The 13766-nt window shown below is 41.4% G+C and overlaps 1 protein-coding gene and 1 long non-coding RNA gene across 5 annotated transcripts in view; one reads left to right on the top strand and one right to left on the bottom strand.

Moving 5' to 3' along the window:
- tnfsf10l (TNF superfamily member 10, like) overlaps window positions 1-12524 on the top strand; it is a 66044-nt gene extending 53520 nt beyond the window's left edge. The window contains exons 3-7 of the mRNA XM_086197567.1: window positions 7082-7118; window positions 7205-7312; window positions 9279-9442; window positions 9544-9654; window positions 10269-12524. Coding sequence (XP_086053693.1) covers window positions 7082-7118; window positions 7205-7312; window positions 9279-9442; window positions 9544-9654; window positions 10269-10454 — 606 coding nt within the window. The 3' untranslated portion in view covers window positions 10455-12524. The remainder of the gene's footprint in view (window positions 1-7081; window positions 7119-7204; window positions 7313-9278; window positions 9443-9543; window positions 9655-10268) is intronic.
- Window positions 1-13766, bottom strand: part of LOC147238811 (uncharacterized) — a 51710-nt gene that overhangs the window by 23653 nt on the left and 14291 nt on the right. Inside the window, exon 3 of one of the 4 annotated variants that reach the window (XR_015111827.1) lies at window positions 1069-1527. The exons of 2 other annotated variants lie outside the window; for them this stretch is intronic. This is a non-coding gene — a long non-coding RNA (uncharacterized LOC147238811). Of the gene's footprint in view, window positions 1-1068; window positions 1528-5274; window positions 5516-13766 lie in introns of those variants that run through there. One more of the 4 variants, XR_015111826.1, reaches the window with a different exon arrangement.

The following is a 13766-nucleotide window of genomic DNA, read 5'->3' as shown; positions in this document are numbered from 1 at the left end:
TTACAGCAAATAAAAAATATAAAGGAAAAATAAATGATTGGTTTCAACCCGGCTCAAGTTTTTGACTGTTCCAATACGATATTGGTGTTTGTTTTAATTGTTAAGAAATATGATTTGAGTGGCAAATGGTGTGACTGCAGAGCTATGGAGGGACTTACTTTAGGGGAAAGATAAAGAAACAATAAATCTAGAATCATCACTGCCACATGTCTGGCATGAGAAGAGATCTTTGAGAATACAGTCCAGAATCCTCTCTAGCTCCCACATAAGACGATAAAGAAATACAAGCGCGTAAAACTGACAAGTTCTCAGAAAGACAAAGTCATGAAAGGTAATCACGCCTCCTAAACCCGAGGATTCCTCCATCAAAACGCTTTTATGTGTCCTCTGCGCCACATTCCTTCATTCGAGCTCGTTGGCTGGAGGCCGTTTAGATAGGACACAAGTCGAAGTTTGACCTCCAGCACACGGCAACACTTTGCAGGATTCCGGCTCTCCAAACTGACTGAAGCGTTCCTTGGAAGTTGCCGTGTATCCGCTTGGACTTCCATGTGTCCGTCATATTTAACATTCAACCGTGGGTTACTGTCACGCAACACGCTGCGTCGTACGTATTTGAACAATTACCTGCTACGATTCCGGCAGTTTGAAAGAAAAAAACTAAAGAGTTGACAATATTTCAGGAGCTGTGAATATTCCCGGCCTCGTCTCCAAGGAGTTTAAAATGGTGGCGTGGCTACAAAAAAAATGACAACTTTGATAACTGAGAGGGTTTCTTCTCCCCATTGGTTCCTTCAGGGAGGGGTTACATCATGGCATATCTACTCGTTTTTAATCAATCCTTTAATTCCTGTTTTTTTGACTATTTATTTTTATTTTTTATATATATTTATGTATATAAAATACGGTATATATAAGACAGAAAAAGGAAAAAAATACCTTAAATGCATTAAAAAAGGATAATAGTCCCAAAAAGTAATCCGATTTTTATATTCATTTTTAATGCCATATTATTTTGCCTTTCATAATTAATTTACAATTCATAATAATTTTAATAATTCACACATAATTTATATTGAATGAAAAAATACAGAAAGTAAAAGTAAGTCCAGGAAGTCTTTTTTTTTAATCCTTTCCCAGGAAGTTAGGGTTTCGTCCCCCAAGCACCAACGCTGCCGCTCATTGCCGTCGCCAGCAGAGCAAAGCCAGAGGTTCAAGATCTTCAAAACTTCTTCAAATCTTCTAATATGTCCGCCCACACACGACATGAAGAATGTGAGTCATTTGTGACTCCTAGAAGTGTAGCGCTGCACGCGTGGACTTGATTATCCTGCGCACGTCCGGCCGGCCGGTTCAGGGTTGATGTATTTACCAAAATCCTCTTCGTAAAGAAGGAACCATGTGAGTGAAAGGTTTTGGCTTCGCACCCTCGCGCTGTTGTCTTTAGCGGACAGGTACGGCGCTAAATCCCTCGCTGCTGTCGGTTCCCCTCTCACATTAGCTCGCGCTCAACTTAATGGCTTCAAGCTGCACACAAACAAGGCCGGAGTTAAGAAAAGTGCTGCCATTTTCTCTCTTGAAATTTCTCTCCTTCTTTCATAAATGCACCTCCAGGTCAAAGATCATTCTCTTAACCTGATTTCGTTTTGTTTTGTTTGGTTTTGCAGTTGGTAGAATTTGGGCTCTTTCACCCTAAATATTCAGAAACAGAAGAGTTGTCAAAAGTAAAATCCTGCAGCAGGCCTACAACTTCATGTGACAGCGTTCAGCGTCCACATGCAGCTGGTCAGAGTCTCTGGAGGTGTCATAGAAGGCTTCCACTGCTGTGCAGGGTGTAAATAATTCATATAAAGCCGATTCCATTCATCTGATGGTTTCCCATGTGAACTTGTAAAGACGGCAGACACGTTGTTCTCGTATTCTGAAAACTTTGAAGCCACCGGGGCCTGAAACGTCCACAGTGGGCTTAAGAATCCCACCTCGTTTCTTTCATTTCTGTCTTTAGCTTGTCTTTTTCAACTGTAGCCACATGCATGGCAGAAAATCTGTTGGCAATTTTCTTCAAGTGTGTGTGTGTGTGTGTGTGTGTGTGTGTGTGTGTGTGTGTGTGTGCGTGCATTTGTGTTGGGTAATTTTCTGCTTTCAGGAACTGAGGAACATCAGACTGAGACAGGCATGCTAGACGTAGCGAGACCTGGACTCTATAAAAGAGTGGCTGTAGCTCCGGAACTGCCTTTAACCACCTGCATTCCTTCCAGTGGCCAGCAGGTGGTGCCTTGTATAAACGTCTGAGTAAAGAACTTAAACAAGCTTCCATCTTTTTTCAATCGAGCAAGATGTTCTCTTGTAGTCCCGTTACAAGTGAAATAGACAATAACGTGGGGTAAACTTTAGGGTGTGGCCTTCTGACAAGCTGTTATCCTTTCAGCTCCACCCTCTCATCCAAATATGGTCACCACCGGTGATGAGGCCCAAGATGCCAATCTGGAAGCTGAGAAGAATCGTTCGTCTGTTCATGCGTTTATCTGTGCGACCTGAAATTGGAAAGCGTTCTCATTTTGATGTCCGCGCCGCTGCAGCCACAGCCGCTCACATCGTGCAAACTGTTACAACTGGCAGTCTTCGTCTTCATGGCAATTTAACCCTGCCGCCCACAAGTTGCCACAGACTGCAGCTAAATTTTGAACATTTATGACTAAATTGATCCAAATGGTTTTTTTCAGTTCAGTTCTGTAAACTCCCCGTTAACAACTTTGATGAAAAGCTATGTTGTGTTCAGGGGTTGTCATGTGAGTAACCCCAGCATGCAACTGGTCGCAGATTTGATTTTACTCTTTGGCCAGTTTTGCAGCATTATGCTGTCTGCATGTTGAGGTCCAAGAGAGGCCAAGTGGCGACTGAGGGGCACAGGGTCGGGTGGAGGAGGAGGATGGATGCCCTGGTTGTCCATACCGTCACCCCACGGGCGAGATTAAACCCCAAACACAAATCATTTCATACATCAAATCAATGTCATGCTTGAAAAGGGGGCCTTGAAAAATTAGTGAAAAAGTTCAAAAAAAGCTGGTGAGGAAAGAGTTAAAGAATGTAAAAGAAACATGTCAAGTATAAGTGAGCCTGAAATTTGGAAAACTCTGTCTGAACCTAGCCCGACCCAGCGGGTACCGACGTGTCCCGTAAGGCTCGGATATCCGTCAAAGTCTAGGAAAGTGACATCACACTGGCTACATCCACTCCTTTGTACACTGGACTGAGTTTCCCTTGGAGTGCACAGGACATGTACAAGCGCGGGGGGCCCTGCTTGTATCCCCCCCACATTCACCCACAGCCATCAGGTCCAATTTGCAGGTTGGGTTGAGCGGTTGGGTGCGGGAGGAACAGGCTCGTGGCCAAGAATAACACCTCAGCTGCAGCTAGATGACCATAAAACCAGCGGCGAAATTCATCACATTCACCTTCTCAGAGTATTTGGGCAAATTAATCTGGGAGTTCTAAACCAGAGGGGGTTCAGGGACTCGCTTCGGGGTGGACGATTGGTACGCAGGGAATTGACCTTTTGGTGCTGGGGGTGTGTAAAATGGTAGGGAGGAAAGCAGGAGAGGCCAAATACGGTAAAATAGAGGTGACGTAAAGGACAAAAGAAGAAGAAGTCCAAAGGTTGAAGGAATGGGATTAAAGAATGACTCATTTGGAGTCGTGAAGGCAGAAAGAACCTCGCATACGCAAGGGGAACGTATACGAAATGAGGCCTGATTTACAAAGTGGGAAAGACAAAAACAAAGAGTTTAGTGTGTGAGAGTTGAAGAGTTATAGAGTGTGTGTGAGGAAATGCATCTGTGTGTGTGTGTGTGTGTGTGTGTGTGTGTGCGCGCGCATCACTAATTCCACGAACTCGACAGCGAAGATGAAACAGAGGCTGCTCGTTTGGGAACAAAAGAAGTGACACAAAGCAGCAGGAGAAATAAAACAGAGACTGAATGGAGAGAAGATGTTTGCCGGCGGCGAAGAAAAAGAGTGGAACTTTTAAGTTTATTACGGCGATGATTGGATGGAGGGAGCAGAGGAGAACCAGACACCAGCGGAGGAGGGGGACGTACCCTCGTTGGCTCACTTCAAACAATTTTAAGAGCTGGAATTAACATTTCCCCTATGGCAAAGGACAAGTCAATATAAAGTTGAAAATAGGAAGTTAGGGGGGACGTCCACAGACGGGGGGGGGGGACTTTTGGCTGTTAAAAAATGAGCAGCTGATTGAGCAGCACTTGCTGTTGTCAGATGATAAACAAAGACCATCATTTATGGCAGATTGGAGCTGCGCGATCCATCAAAATTCACTCGGGAGGAGGATGCAGTGTTGGCGTGTCAAAATAGGATTTTCACTCAATTAAGTGAGAGATTCCCACCAAAATCTCATCTTTACCATTTCGACGGGCTTTTTTTCCTTTCTTTAAATCCTCAGAATCTCTCTCAGAGGAACACGACGGCTCATTTCACTGCCTTCCGTCTTTCCAAAGGGGGTGAATTTGCTCGCCCTCCTGAGCGTCTGTTGCTGTGCAGTTTCTGGGGATCCATCAGTGTTCTTTTGTTTGTTTTTTTTTGCGGGCAGATTTTGATTATTAGCAAGTGGAGGTGACCGAGATCCACTTCTGGTCTGCTCCAATTTCGGTGCTAAAATTTACAGCAGTAAAAACCAACAACATCTGTTGATTTTGATGTGAGGTTTCTTTGTGTAATTAAACAAACAACTAACGAACGATATATTGAAAAAGAAAAAAGGGCATCAAGTGTAAAAATGCAACATAAAAATTAAAGTGTTATTAAAATAATTCCCACACTTTTGAATTTTAATGTGCGCAGTTTTAATTTATGTTTTTCCTGCTTCATTATTGAGAGACAAACACAGCCAATAAATATATTTAAAATAATAGGAACAATGGCTTCATTTACACATGTATTTAAACGGCAGGAATTTCCAAGTATAATAGAAAATGATAAGTGAAATAGTATGAAAAACGATAACTATCTGGCCGAACCAATGTGTTGCTTGTTTGTTTTTTTGATTTAAATAATTCAATTTATATTTACCTTAAAAAAAAAACAAAAACGGGGTTAAATTCAAAGTAACGTTTAAAACAACAGATTTTCTCCTTGTCTTTGTGAAAAATGTTGGTTAAAATGAAGTATCTTATTTATTTTTCATTCATGTATTTATTGCCCTTCAGGATTGTCAAATGAAGTTCTGCTGGTGTGTTGTTTTTTTGTTTGTTACCCTTTTATTTGTTTTGGTGCCACAGAACAATTAAATTTTAATGTTCGGTGTGAAAAAGAAGTTCCAAAAATTCCTCCCTGCTGGATTAAATCAAGGATTAAAGGACTGATGTCTCGGAATGGTTCCCAGCATCAGTACATTTGGTCTTCGGGATATTTGACGGCTGCATCGAAGTCTTTGCTGTCTCTCTAAAAAGGTCAGACAGCTGCAGCTGATCCGGAACGCCGCCGCTGCCGCTCGCATCCCCTAGAAGGCCAAGAAACTCGATCACCTCAGTTCACCCACTTCCTGTCTGTCAACGAAATGATTTTAAAATACGAAGAGCCGAATGGTTTGGGCCGAAGATACGTTTCTGATCTGCTCTTGAAGCGTCCAAACTTCTCACATCATCTGGAACAGATTTGCTTTCTGTTCAAGTCAAACATACAAAAGTGGAACAAACTCACAGAGAAACGGAAGTCTGCTCTGAATTGTCGGGAAATACACTGCTGTTTGCCCTTTGTTTCATATAATTTGCGACTGCTGATTCATATTTCTGACGGCGAAATTAATGCCTTCCACTTTTCCTATCTTGTTGCCATTTGCATTCTTTTAAACGTGTCTTTACATTTCATGTGGAGTCAAAACAAAAACACCAACAAGAAAGCTCATCCCTCTGAGTCGCTCGGCTCTCATTCTGGGCTTTGAATTTGCTACTTTCCAATTCCATTAATTGATTTTCTATACATATATATATATATATATATATATATATATATATATATATATATACATACAAATATATATATACATATATATACAAATATATATATATATACATATATATATATACAAATATATATATATATATACACACACACACACAAATATATATATATATATTTGTGTATATATATATGAAGATCTGGTTGCACTGGTTGACTCTATTTTCTCTTTCTCATATATATATATATATATATATGAGTAAGAAATTGAGAAATATTAAATATATATATTTCTCAATTTCTTACTCATATATATATGTGAGTAAGAAATTGAGAAATATATATATGAGTAAGAAATTGAGAAATATTAAATATATATATTTCTCAATTTCTTACTCATATATATGTGAGTAAGAAATTGAGATATATATGAGTAAGAAATTGAGAAATATATATATTTAATAATTCTCAATTTCTTACTCACATATATATATGAGTAAGAAATTGAGAAATATTAAATATATATATTTTCTCAATTTCTTACTCATATATATACCTCAATTTCTTACTCACATATATATATATGAGTAAGAAATTGAGAAATATAAATATATATATATATTTCTCAATTTCTTACTCATATATATATATGAGTAAGAAATTGAGAAATATTAAATATATATATTTTCTCAATTTCTTACTCATATATATACCTCAATTTCTTACTCATATATATATATATGAGTAAGAAATTGAGAAAGAGAAAATAGAGTCGACCAGTGCAACCAGATCTTTTCCCAGTCACACCAGTCTACACCAGTCTCCACCCACACACACGATAATAAAACCTCAAAACTGCGGGAAGGAAAAACAGAAAGAATGCAGGTTAATATTCAACTTCAAACTCGTCAAAGCTCAACAAACAAACACTGCTTTTCTTTTGCCGTTTTGTCCTAAAGACGCACAAACATTTAATTTTAATCAACTTGAAGTCCTTCTTTTTTTTTTTTTTTTAGCAATAATCGGGTAAATCTGAACTCGCCCTACTTTAATGTCAAGAACGTTTATTCCCTACCCGTTTTGACGCGTGTTGCTCTTTTTCTTTCAGGTGACGGAGAACATCATCTCAAAACAAACCTTCATGGGTGAGTTCTCGCTCTGCGGCACACGCGACATTCTCAATCGTCTTCAGCCATGTTCCTGACATTCTATCACTTCCTGTCTCCCCCAGAGGCCAGGACCATGCCTCGCCCTTTTAACAACTCAGGGTCAAAGTTCATGACCTCTGTGGCCCAGAGGCCATCGGCTCACTTGACCCTCAGAGACACCAGCTCTCAAGGTGAGTGTGTCAGAGGTGGACCGAGAGTGTCAGGCGGTGTCTCTTGTCTATCATCGTATCGCTGAAGAAGCAATTAGGTTTCTTTCCAAATGTAGACATCTGGAGACAAAGAACAAGATTCCCGTTGCAGGACTCAAATCATGTCTTGTGTTGGGTCTTTGCTCTGTCTCTTTAGCCCCCCCCAGAAAGCCTGCTTTATTCTGATTGGCCAGCTCCTGGAAGCCTGCGGAGAGGCGGTGTATTTAAAGGCATTCAGGCTCAACACAAAAGTGGGAAAAAAAAACACTTGGAAACTGTTTTAAGAGCCAATCTGGTGATGATTTTCCCAACAAAAACTTGATTAGAAACGTTGACTGCCATTTTCAGATTTCATCAACCAGATTTAACGGCGATCAAATCATCAAACATGACACAAACTTTCGTCAACTTTACCAAGACAGAAACATAACTTCAGCTAATATTTATTCAAGTCAAAAGAATAAACTAAATCAAATTTGGTTGCCCTTGAAAAAAGACAGATAGGTCAAGGCAAAAGAAATCAAGATAAGTTTCCACCTCTTAAACTAAAATACTTTGTTTTCTTCAGGTGAGACTAAAATGCTCCGATTTTCGTCAAACAACTAAAAGGAGGAGGGGGAGGAGCAAATGTTCTAACCACTGACTCAGTTATACTAAATGAGCAGTGGCCAAAATCACTACTTGTCTAAAGTCTGGGCTTTCTCATCCCAAGGATTGCTTTTATTTGGGACCTCATTATGTAACGTTTGCCATGTTAAATATGATTATTTGACCCTGTACCAACATGAGACACAAACTATGGAAGAGCATAAAAACTCCCTCTAATTTTATTTCTGAAAAGCAAACAAGCAAAGATGTTGAACTCCCATTACTTTTGAGCAGCATGGTGGTTCATTGGGGGGGCATCAGAAGTTCCTTGGTTCTTTTTGCGCCCTTTTTTGCTTGTATGCTCTTCCTCCTCTCGTCTGTGTGGGTTTCCTCTGGGTTACCCGGGTATCTCTGGTTTTGGCTTTCGCCCCAAATCAAAGACGTGCGTGACAGGGGGTTCATACTTGTCAGTGACATTCGGAAGAAAAGGACTGGAAGGGCTCCCTGGGTGCTCATGCAAAGGATACAGTTGACCTTCAAGTGTTGTACCTATTAAGGTACTCCTCCTCTTAAATATAACCTCTTCCCATCAGAAGGTTTCATGATCAAGTAGAACCAGTGACCACATTATCTCAGGACCTCTTTGAAACAGAGCGGGTCTGGACCTACAGCATTCCCCCCCTGCACTTGCTGACAGTAAAAACGCTTTCTTAAGTGGACGAAACCTCAAAGTAGAACCAGACTTTGGATAGGTGGCTGCTTTTGAATGCTTAGAGAAAAATGAAAGGACGGAGGATAAAGAACAAGCGCAATGCAAGTTACATATTTGTAGCAATAACACATATGAAGAGTTGAAACAGGAGTTATTGAACCGCATTGCAGGAAGGGGACCCTGCTGCTTTGAAATCAGAAATAACAACACAAAGTGACAGCAGGAAAGAAAGAGCAAAGTTCAGGGTAGGGAGAGGTTGCCATCTTTGTAAAATGCATTTATGGGATATAAATGCATCAAGATGGAGAAGAGGAGAGACATTTATTAGGACGGTGTCATCAAAAAGAACAGAGTGTATGTGCAGCATAAAACATGCAATCTGAAGATAATCTGTTTCCCGTGTGTGTGTTTGTGTTATCTAGACCTTTGTATTGTTTCATCTCAAACTGCCGTGCAAGCTTCAGGGTGTTGACTGTTGGCAAGCGTCACCTGACCTTATTTCTATTGACTTGAAACAGGACAAGGAACTTGTAAATATGCGTGGGGGTGTGTTTGTGTGCGCACGCGTGTGTGCAAGGGTAGACGGAAGAGATTTTGCGCGTTCAGGTTCTCTTTTCAATGTTTTTTCATTCTCCTCTTCATTAACAGGGTTCCCTCCATACTCAATCCCCACGCCGGGTCTCCATCAGTCCTGTCGCCATGTGGTCCGCTCATGGGCCAATCAGAGCTTTGGCGCTCACCTACACAACATGACCCTGTCCAATGGGAAGCTGCGAGTGCCTCAGGATGGGCGGTACTACCTGTACTCACAGGTGAGAAGTCTGTACTTTCTGCCACATTTCTTGCCTCTTTCAAAAATATGTTGCTGAAATTATTTCAATCCTTTACTTTTGCTTCCTCCCTGCTGTCCCAGGTGTATTTCCGTTACCCGTCCCCGGCAAGCAGTGATGGGGACCAGCGCAGTGCCAGCCACCAGCTGGTGCAGTGTGTCTACAAGAAAACCTCCTATCCGAGTCCCATACAGGTAAACACCAGGGGTGTAAAGATTCCCAGCTAAATCAATGTGTGGCGGAGCTACTGTGGTAGATACGGCTGCATCAATTCAGACAGCCCCTGTCCGTATAAAGCTGGATGTAACCATGGATAAATTTGGCACTTCGTGTATCACTACATCTCAATATGGGCCTGTCCTGCACTGCTCTCCCTCCACCACCCCCTCATTGAAAGATGTAATTGTTAGCCTCTGCAGCCTGTTTCCTTCACGTTTGACTACCAAAATCTTTTCAGTTCATCCTCGAGTCCCAGTGAACATTTCTTCCAAATTTGAAGAAATTAATTTCAAGCATTTCAAAGACGAACAAGAGTGGGAATGAACTACGTGCATGGGAAGGGACAGTAATCTTGACCTTTGACTACCAAAATCCTTTCAGATCATCTTTTAGTCCAAGTGGATGTTTGTGCCAAATTTGGAGAAATTTTGGAGAAATTTCAATATTTTGGTTGGTCATATGTGGAGATGCTTAAGAAAGCAGGTGATATGTCCACCTGTAATAAATACTACGAGAGTTCTTAACCATATCAACTGTATGTCCTCCTTGCCCTCATTGGCTCTTGTCTTCTCTTGTCTTGCTCTTACAGCTCCTAAAGGGGGTAGGCACCAAGTGCTGGGCTCCAGACGCTGAGTATGCCCTCCACTCGGTCTACCAAGGAGGACTTTTTGAGCTGAGGGCCGGCGATGAACTCTTTGTCTCGGTTTCGTCCCCAACGATGGTCAATGCAGACGATTCCTCCAGCTACTTTGGTGCCTTTCGTCTCGACCTCTGAGAGGACGTGTGAGGCAGAAAGGAACACATGGGATGAGTGGATAAATGGTTGGGCTGGAGGAAATGCCTTTTGAATATCCGGTGATTGGAGGTTGTGGAATTCTGGCCTAAATCTTCAGTGTCTGTGGATGGATATGTTGAAGGACAGAACAGAATGACGTGGGTTTGAAGGCTTTGAAGATGGAGCGAAAGGGAAAAGACTGAGCGGATCCTGACTCTCCATTAAACAAGCCATCAAAATATGCTGAGATACATGTGCAATAGTGCAAAAATATGTGAGAATATCAAATTTTTGTTGATTCTTGGGGAAGCAAATCTTCTGATGAATGTCAAAATGTCACGGAAAAACATTCAAGCCCCTTGAGGGCTTGACGAGTTTGACGAGAAACTCCCCCAAATAATTAGGTCTGCTATTTTTATGTTAAACCAGCCCATGAACCGAAAGGTTTCACGAAAGTCAACTGCCTTTTTTGAGAGCAGTCAAACCGTTGGAATTGGACTCCAGACCGAAGAATGTACAGACAATAAAACTCAACCCTCTGCATCGATGTGAAGAAAAGGACCGTGGAGCGGTATAGCAGAAGCAAATGATCAAACCAAAGCCAAAAGATGTGGAATATCTCTTTTTTTAAGTGCGCCATGAGCGTTCTGTACATAAGTATGGCTGATAATGAGATTTAGACAACGAACTGTGGTGATTTTAATGTGTCTTTTACCTTGACTGGACTAAAAACCACTTTTATTTGATGAGGACTATTTACACACTACACTAGAGCTGTGGATTTTATGCAAAGACTCTTTAGTGGAAGATAAGGATTGCCTCTAAGACTGTGGGGAGGCAATTACGTGAGTTATCTGAAGAAAGGAGTATGCGAGGAAAGGGAAGGAGAAATCATGCCAAGAAGAAGCAGTCTGTGTCCTCTCTTATGCTTTCCCTCGCATTCTTTTGTGTAAAGAATTGTATCCATCTTGTCTTTCCTGTAGAACCTGTGAAGCTGCTTTCTGTTGTATTTTAAGGATCAGCTATGCACGCAACACATGCAGAGAATCACACAGGCATGCAACCCTCACAGCGAGCATGGTTTCAGTGATTGTCACGTCAAAAACAAAGTCCCAAAGTTTACACTTTCCTTACATACATTTAATTAAAACAGTTTTTTATAAAAGTTGTAATTTCAGGAACAAGACTACGCCACCCTCAGCCTTTTTAATCACCTGGGAAGACCTACAGTACATAAGTGCACTTAACCCCTCTCCTTCTTCTTCATCGTAGTTCTCATGACCCTGACCCTGAGCCGTCTCCTCTCAAGGCTCATTTATGCTTCCTTTTTACATACAGAAATAAATTGATTAAGGGATGTAAACTTCTGCTCACATCCGTTCATGTGTTCCTTTGCATGGATGTTGCACAGTATATTTAGTAGAGGGCAGTTCAAAGTCAAAAGATTCTGACAACAACAAACATGGTGATGGTGGAGGGAGTCCCTGTAAGGTATCCGTTGAGAAAGGGGCAAAATGTTATGCGTAACAACTTGTCACTTCTCCACACTTCCGTTTGTTGCTGCCGTTTTCGAAGTCGCCCTTGCTACTTAAAACTCCAAGCTAGCAATCTCGTAGCAACCTACCAGCTGAAAATGGTTTTGACAATGCTTTGGGTCGAATCTGTTTGCATTTTTTCCCGTTTACAGAAATACAAACAAAGCACGGAATTTTTGATGGCAGAATGATTTTCAGGAAACACGCATAAATACAGATGAAATAAGCAGAGAGAAGGCTCCGTCTTCACCCTGGATGGTCTCAGTGCATGGCACAGTGGTTAGCAACCAGAGCAAGAAGATCCTTGGTGGAGACCCAGTCGTCCCAGGTCCTTCTTGTGCAGACTATGTTACATGCGGGTTTACGCCAGGTGCTCCAGTTCCCTCCAATGATTAAAAGACATGCATCAAGGGTTATGGTTCCATTTACGTGTTTGTCTGTCAATCATAGGAACCACAGGGGGGTGTTGAAGCACAGTAGTCTTGACCCAGCATCCTGTTCACTCCCAGTCTTTCTCTCAGCCATCCCTCTATTCCCAACCCTCCACATATCCTTTTCTGAACACACACCAATCTTAATAAAACTACTTTATTATTGTATTATTGGCCTGGTATTTGTTAGTGAAGTGCTGCTAAATTGGAGCCTGTTTAAAAAGATGCCAAGACCACGTCTGACTTGTAAATCACCTAAATTAGTTGCTTCATCGCGAACCAAAAAAGGCTGGTACACTGGAAAAATGTTCACAACACAAAAGAAGCCAAATAATTTCTGGTTGTTTTCAAAAATAATGACCCAAACTTATCTCCAGTCTTCTACTGAATATGTTTTCTAACCAGGATGTGAATTCCACCCATAACCCTAACTACAAGACCACCAGATAAAAATGGTCAGCGACTGACCAGGAGATGAAAACCTCCAGTCACAAAACACACATGCAAACATTTTGTGCAACTTCTATACGACGTTGCCGCTCGAAACACAACCATATGCTGTAAATTTGGAACATCGTGTCCCTCAGCAAAACAGTTTGTCAAGCAAATACAGAAAATTATAGGAAAGCACAGGGCAGATTTAGTAACAAGACACAGATGCACATAAAGAAAGTTTTGGAAGAAGCTATGAGAGGATATTCACAGACATAAACCATGCTCTGATCAGCACACACTCAACTCCTACATGCCTCGTCTCTGGCACGCACATGTGTGCACAAGTATGCACATAAAACAGATATACATATCACACCACATTCAGGCTAGCCTTTGCTTTGCAGACACACACATCATCCAGGGTAAAGACACACTAACGCAGACCCACGCCCTGATTTATCAACACTGTCTAGCCTCCCTGTGCCATCTGGTAGTTGTCAGTGATCGGGGCTGTGTGTGTGTGGTGTTTTAGTACAAGACAATTCAGAAAATGAGGTCAAGCTAAAAGTCCACACACCCTGAGACAAAGCTAAACCCATCCCCTGTCGATGCTTCATGAATACCTGCTTCTCTCTACGCAAGGTTATACTGCAAGTGTTTTAGCGAAGCAATGAAAACACATCTTGTTTCTTTTTCAAACCGCAAAATTGAAGGCAAATTTAATTTTGTGAGGGAGCCCCCCTTTTCCTTCTGTAAGTCTGTTTGTTATCCAGGGTAAACTTTGACAATCATGTTCTTTCTTACACTCCAGCCAAAACAACCAGCTCATTCAAACAGTACCGTAAACATAATGCTACATATACAACAGCGAAGAATCCGAGTACCAGCTGGGGAAACTTCTACATCGAGCG

Source organism: Aulostomus chinensis, chromosome 24, assembly GCF_037954235.1.
Source record: "Aulostomus chinensis isolate RoL2024-O1b breed Wild chromosome 24, RoL_Achi_v1.0, whole genome shotgun sequence".
In the NCBI taxonomy this organism is placed as follows: Eukaryota; Metazoa; Chordata; class Actinopteri; order Syngnathiformes; family Aulostomidae; genus Aulostomus; species Aulostomus chinensis.
Note: the sequence above shows the minus strand (reverse complement) of the source record. Positions and strands in the feature narration are given on the sequence as shown.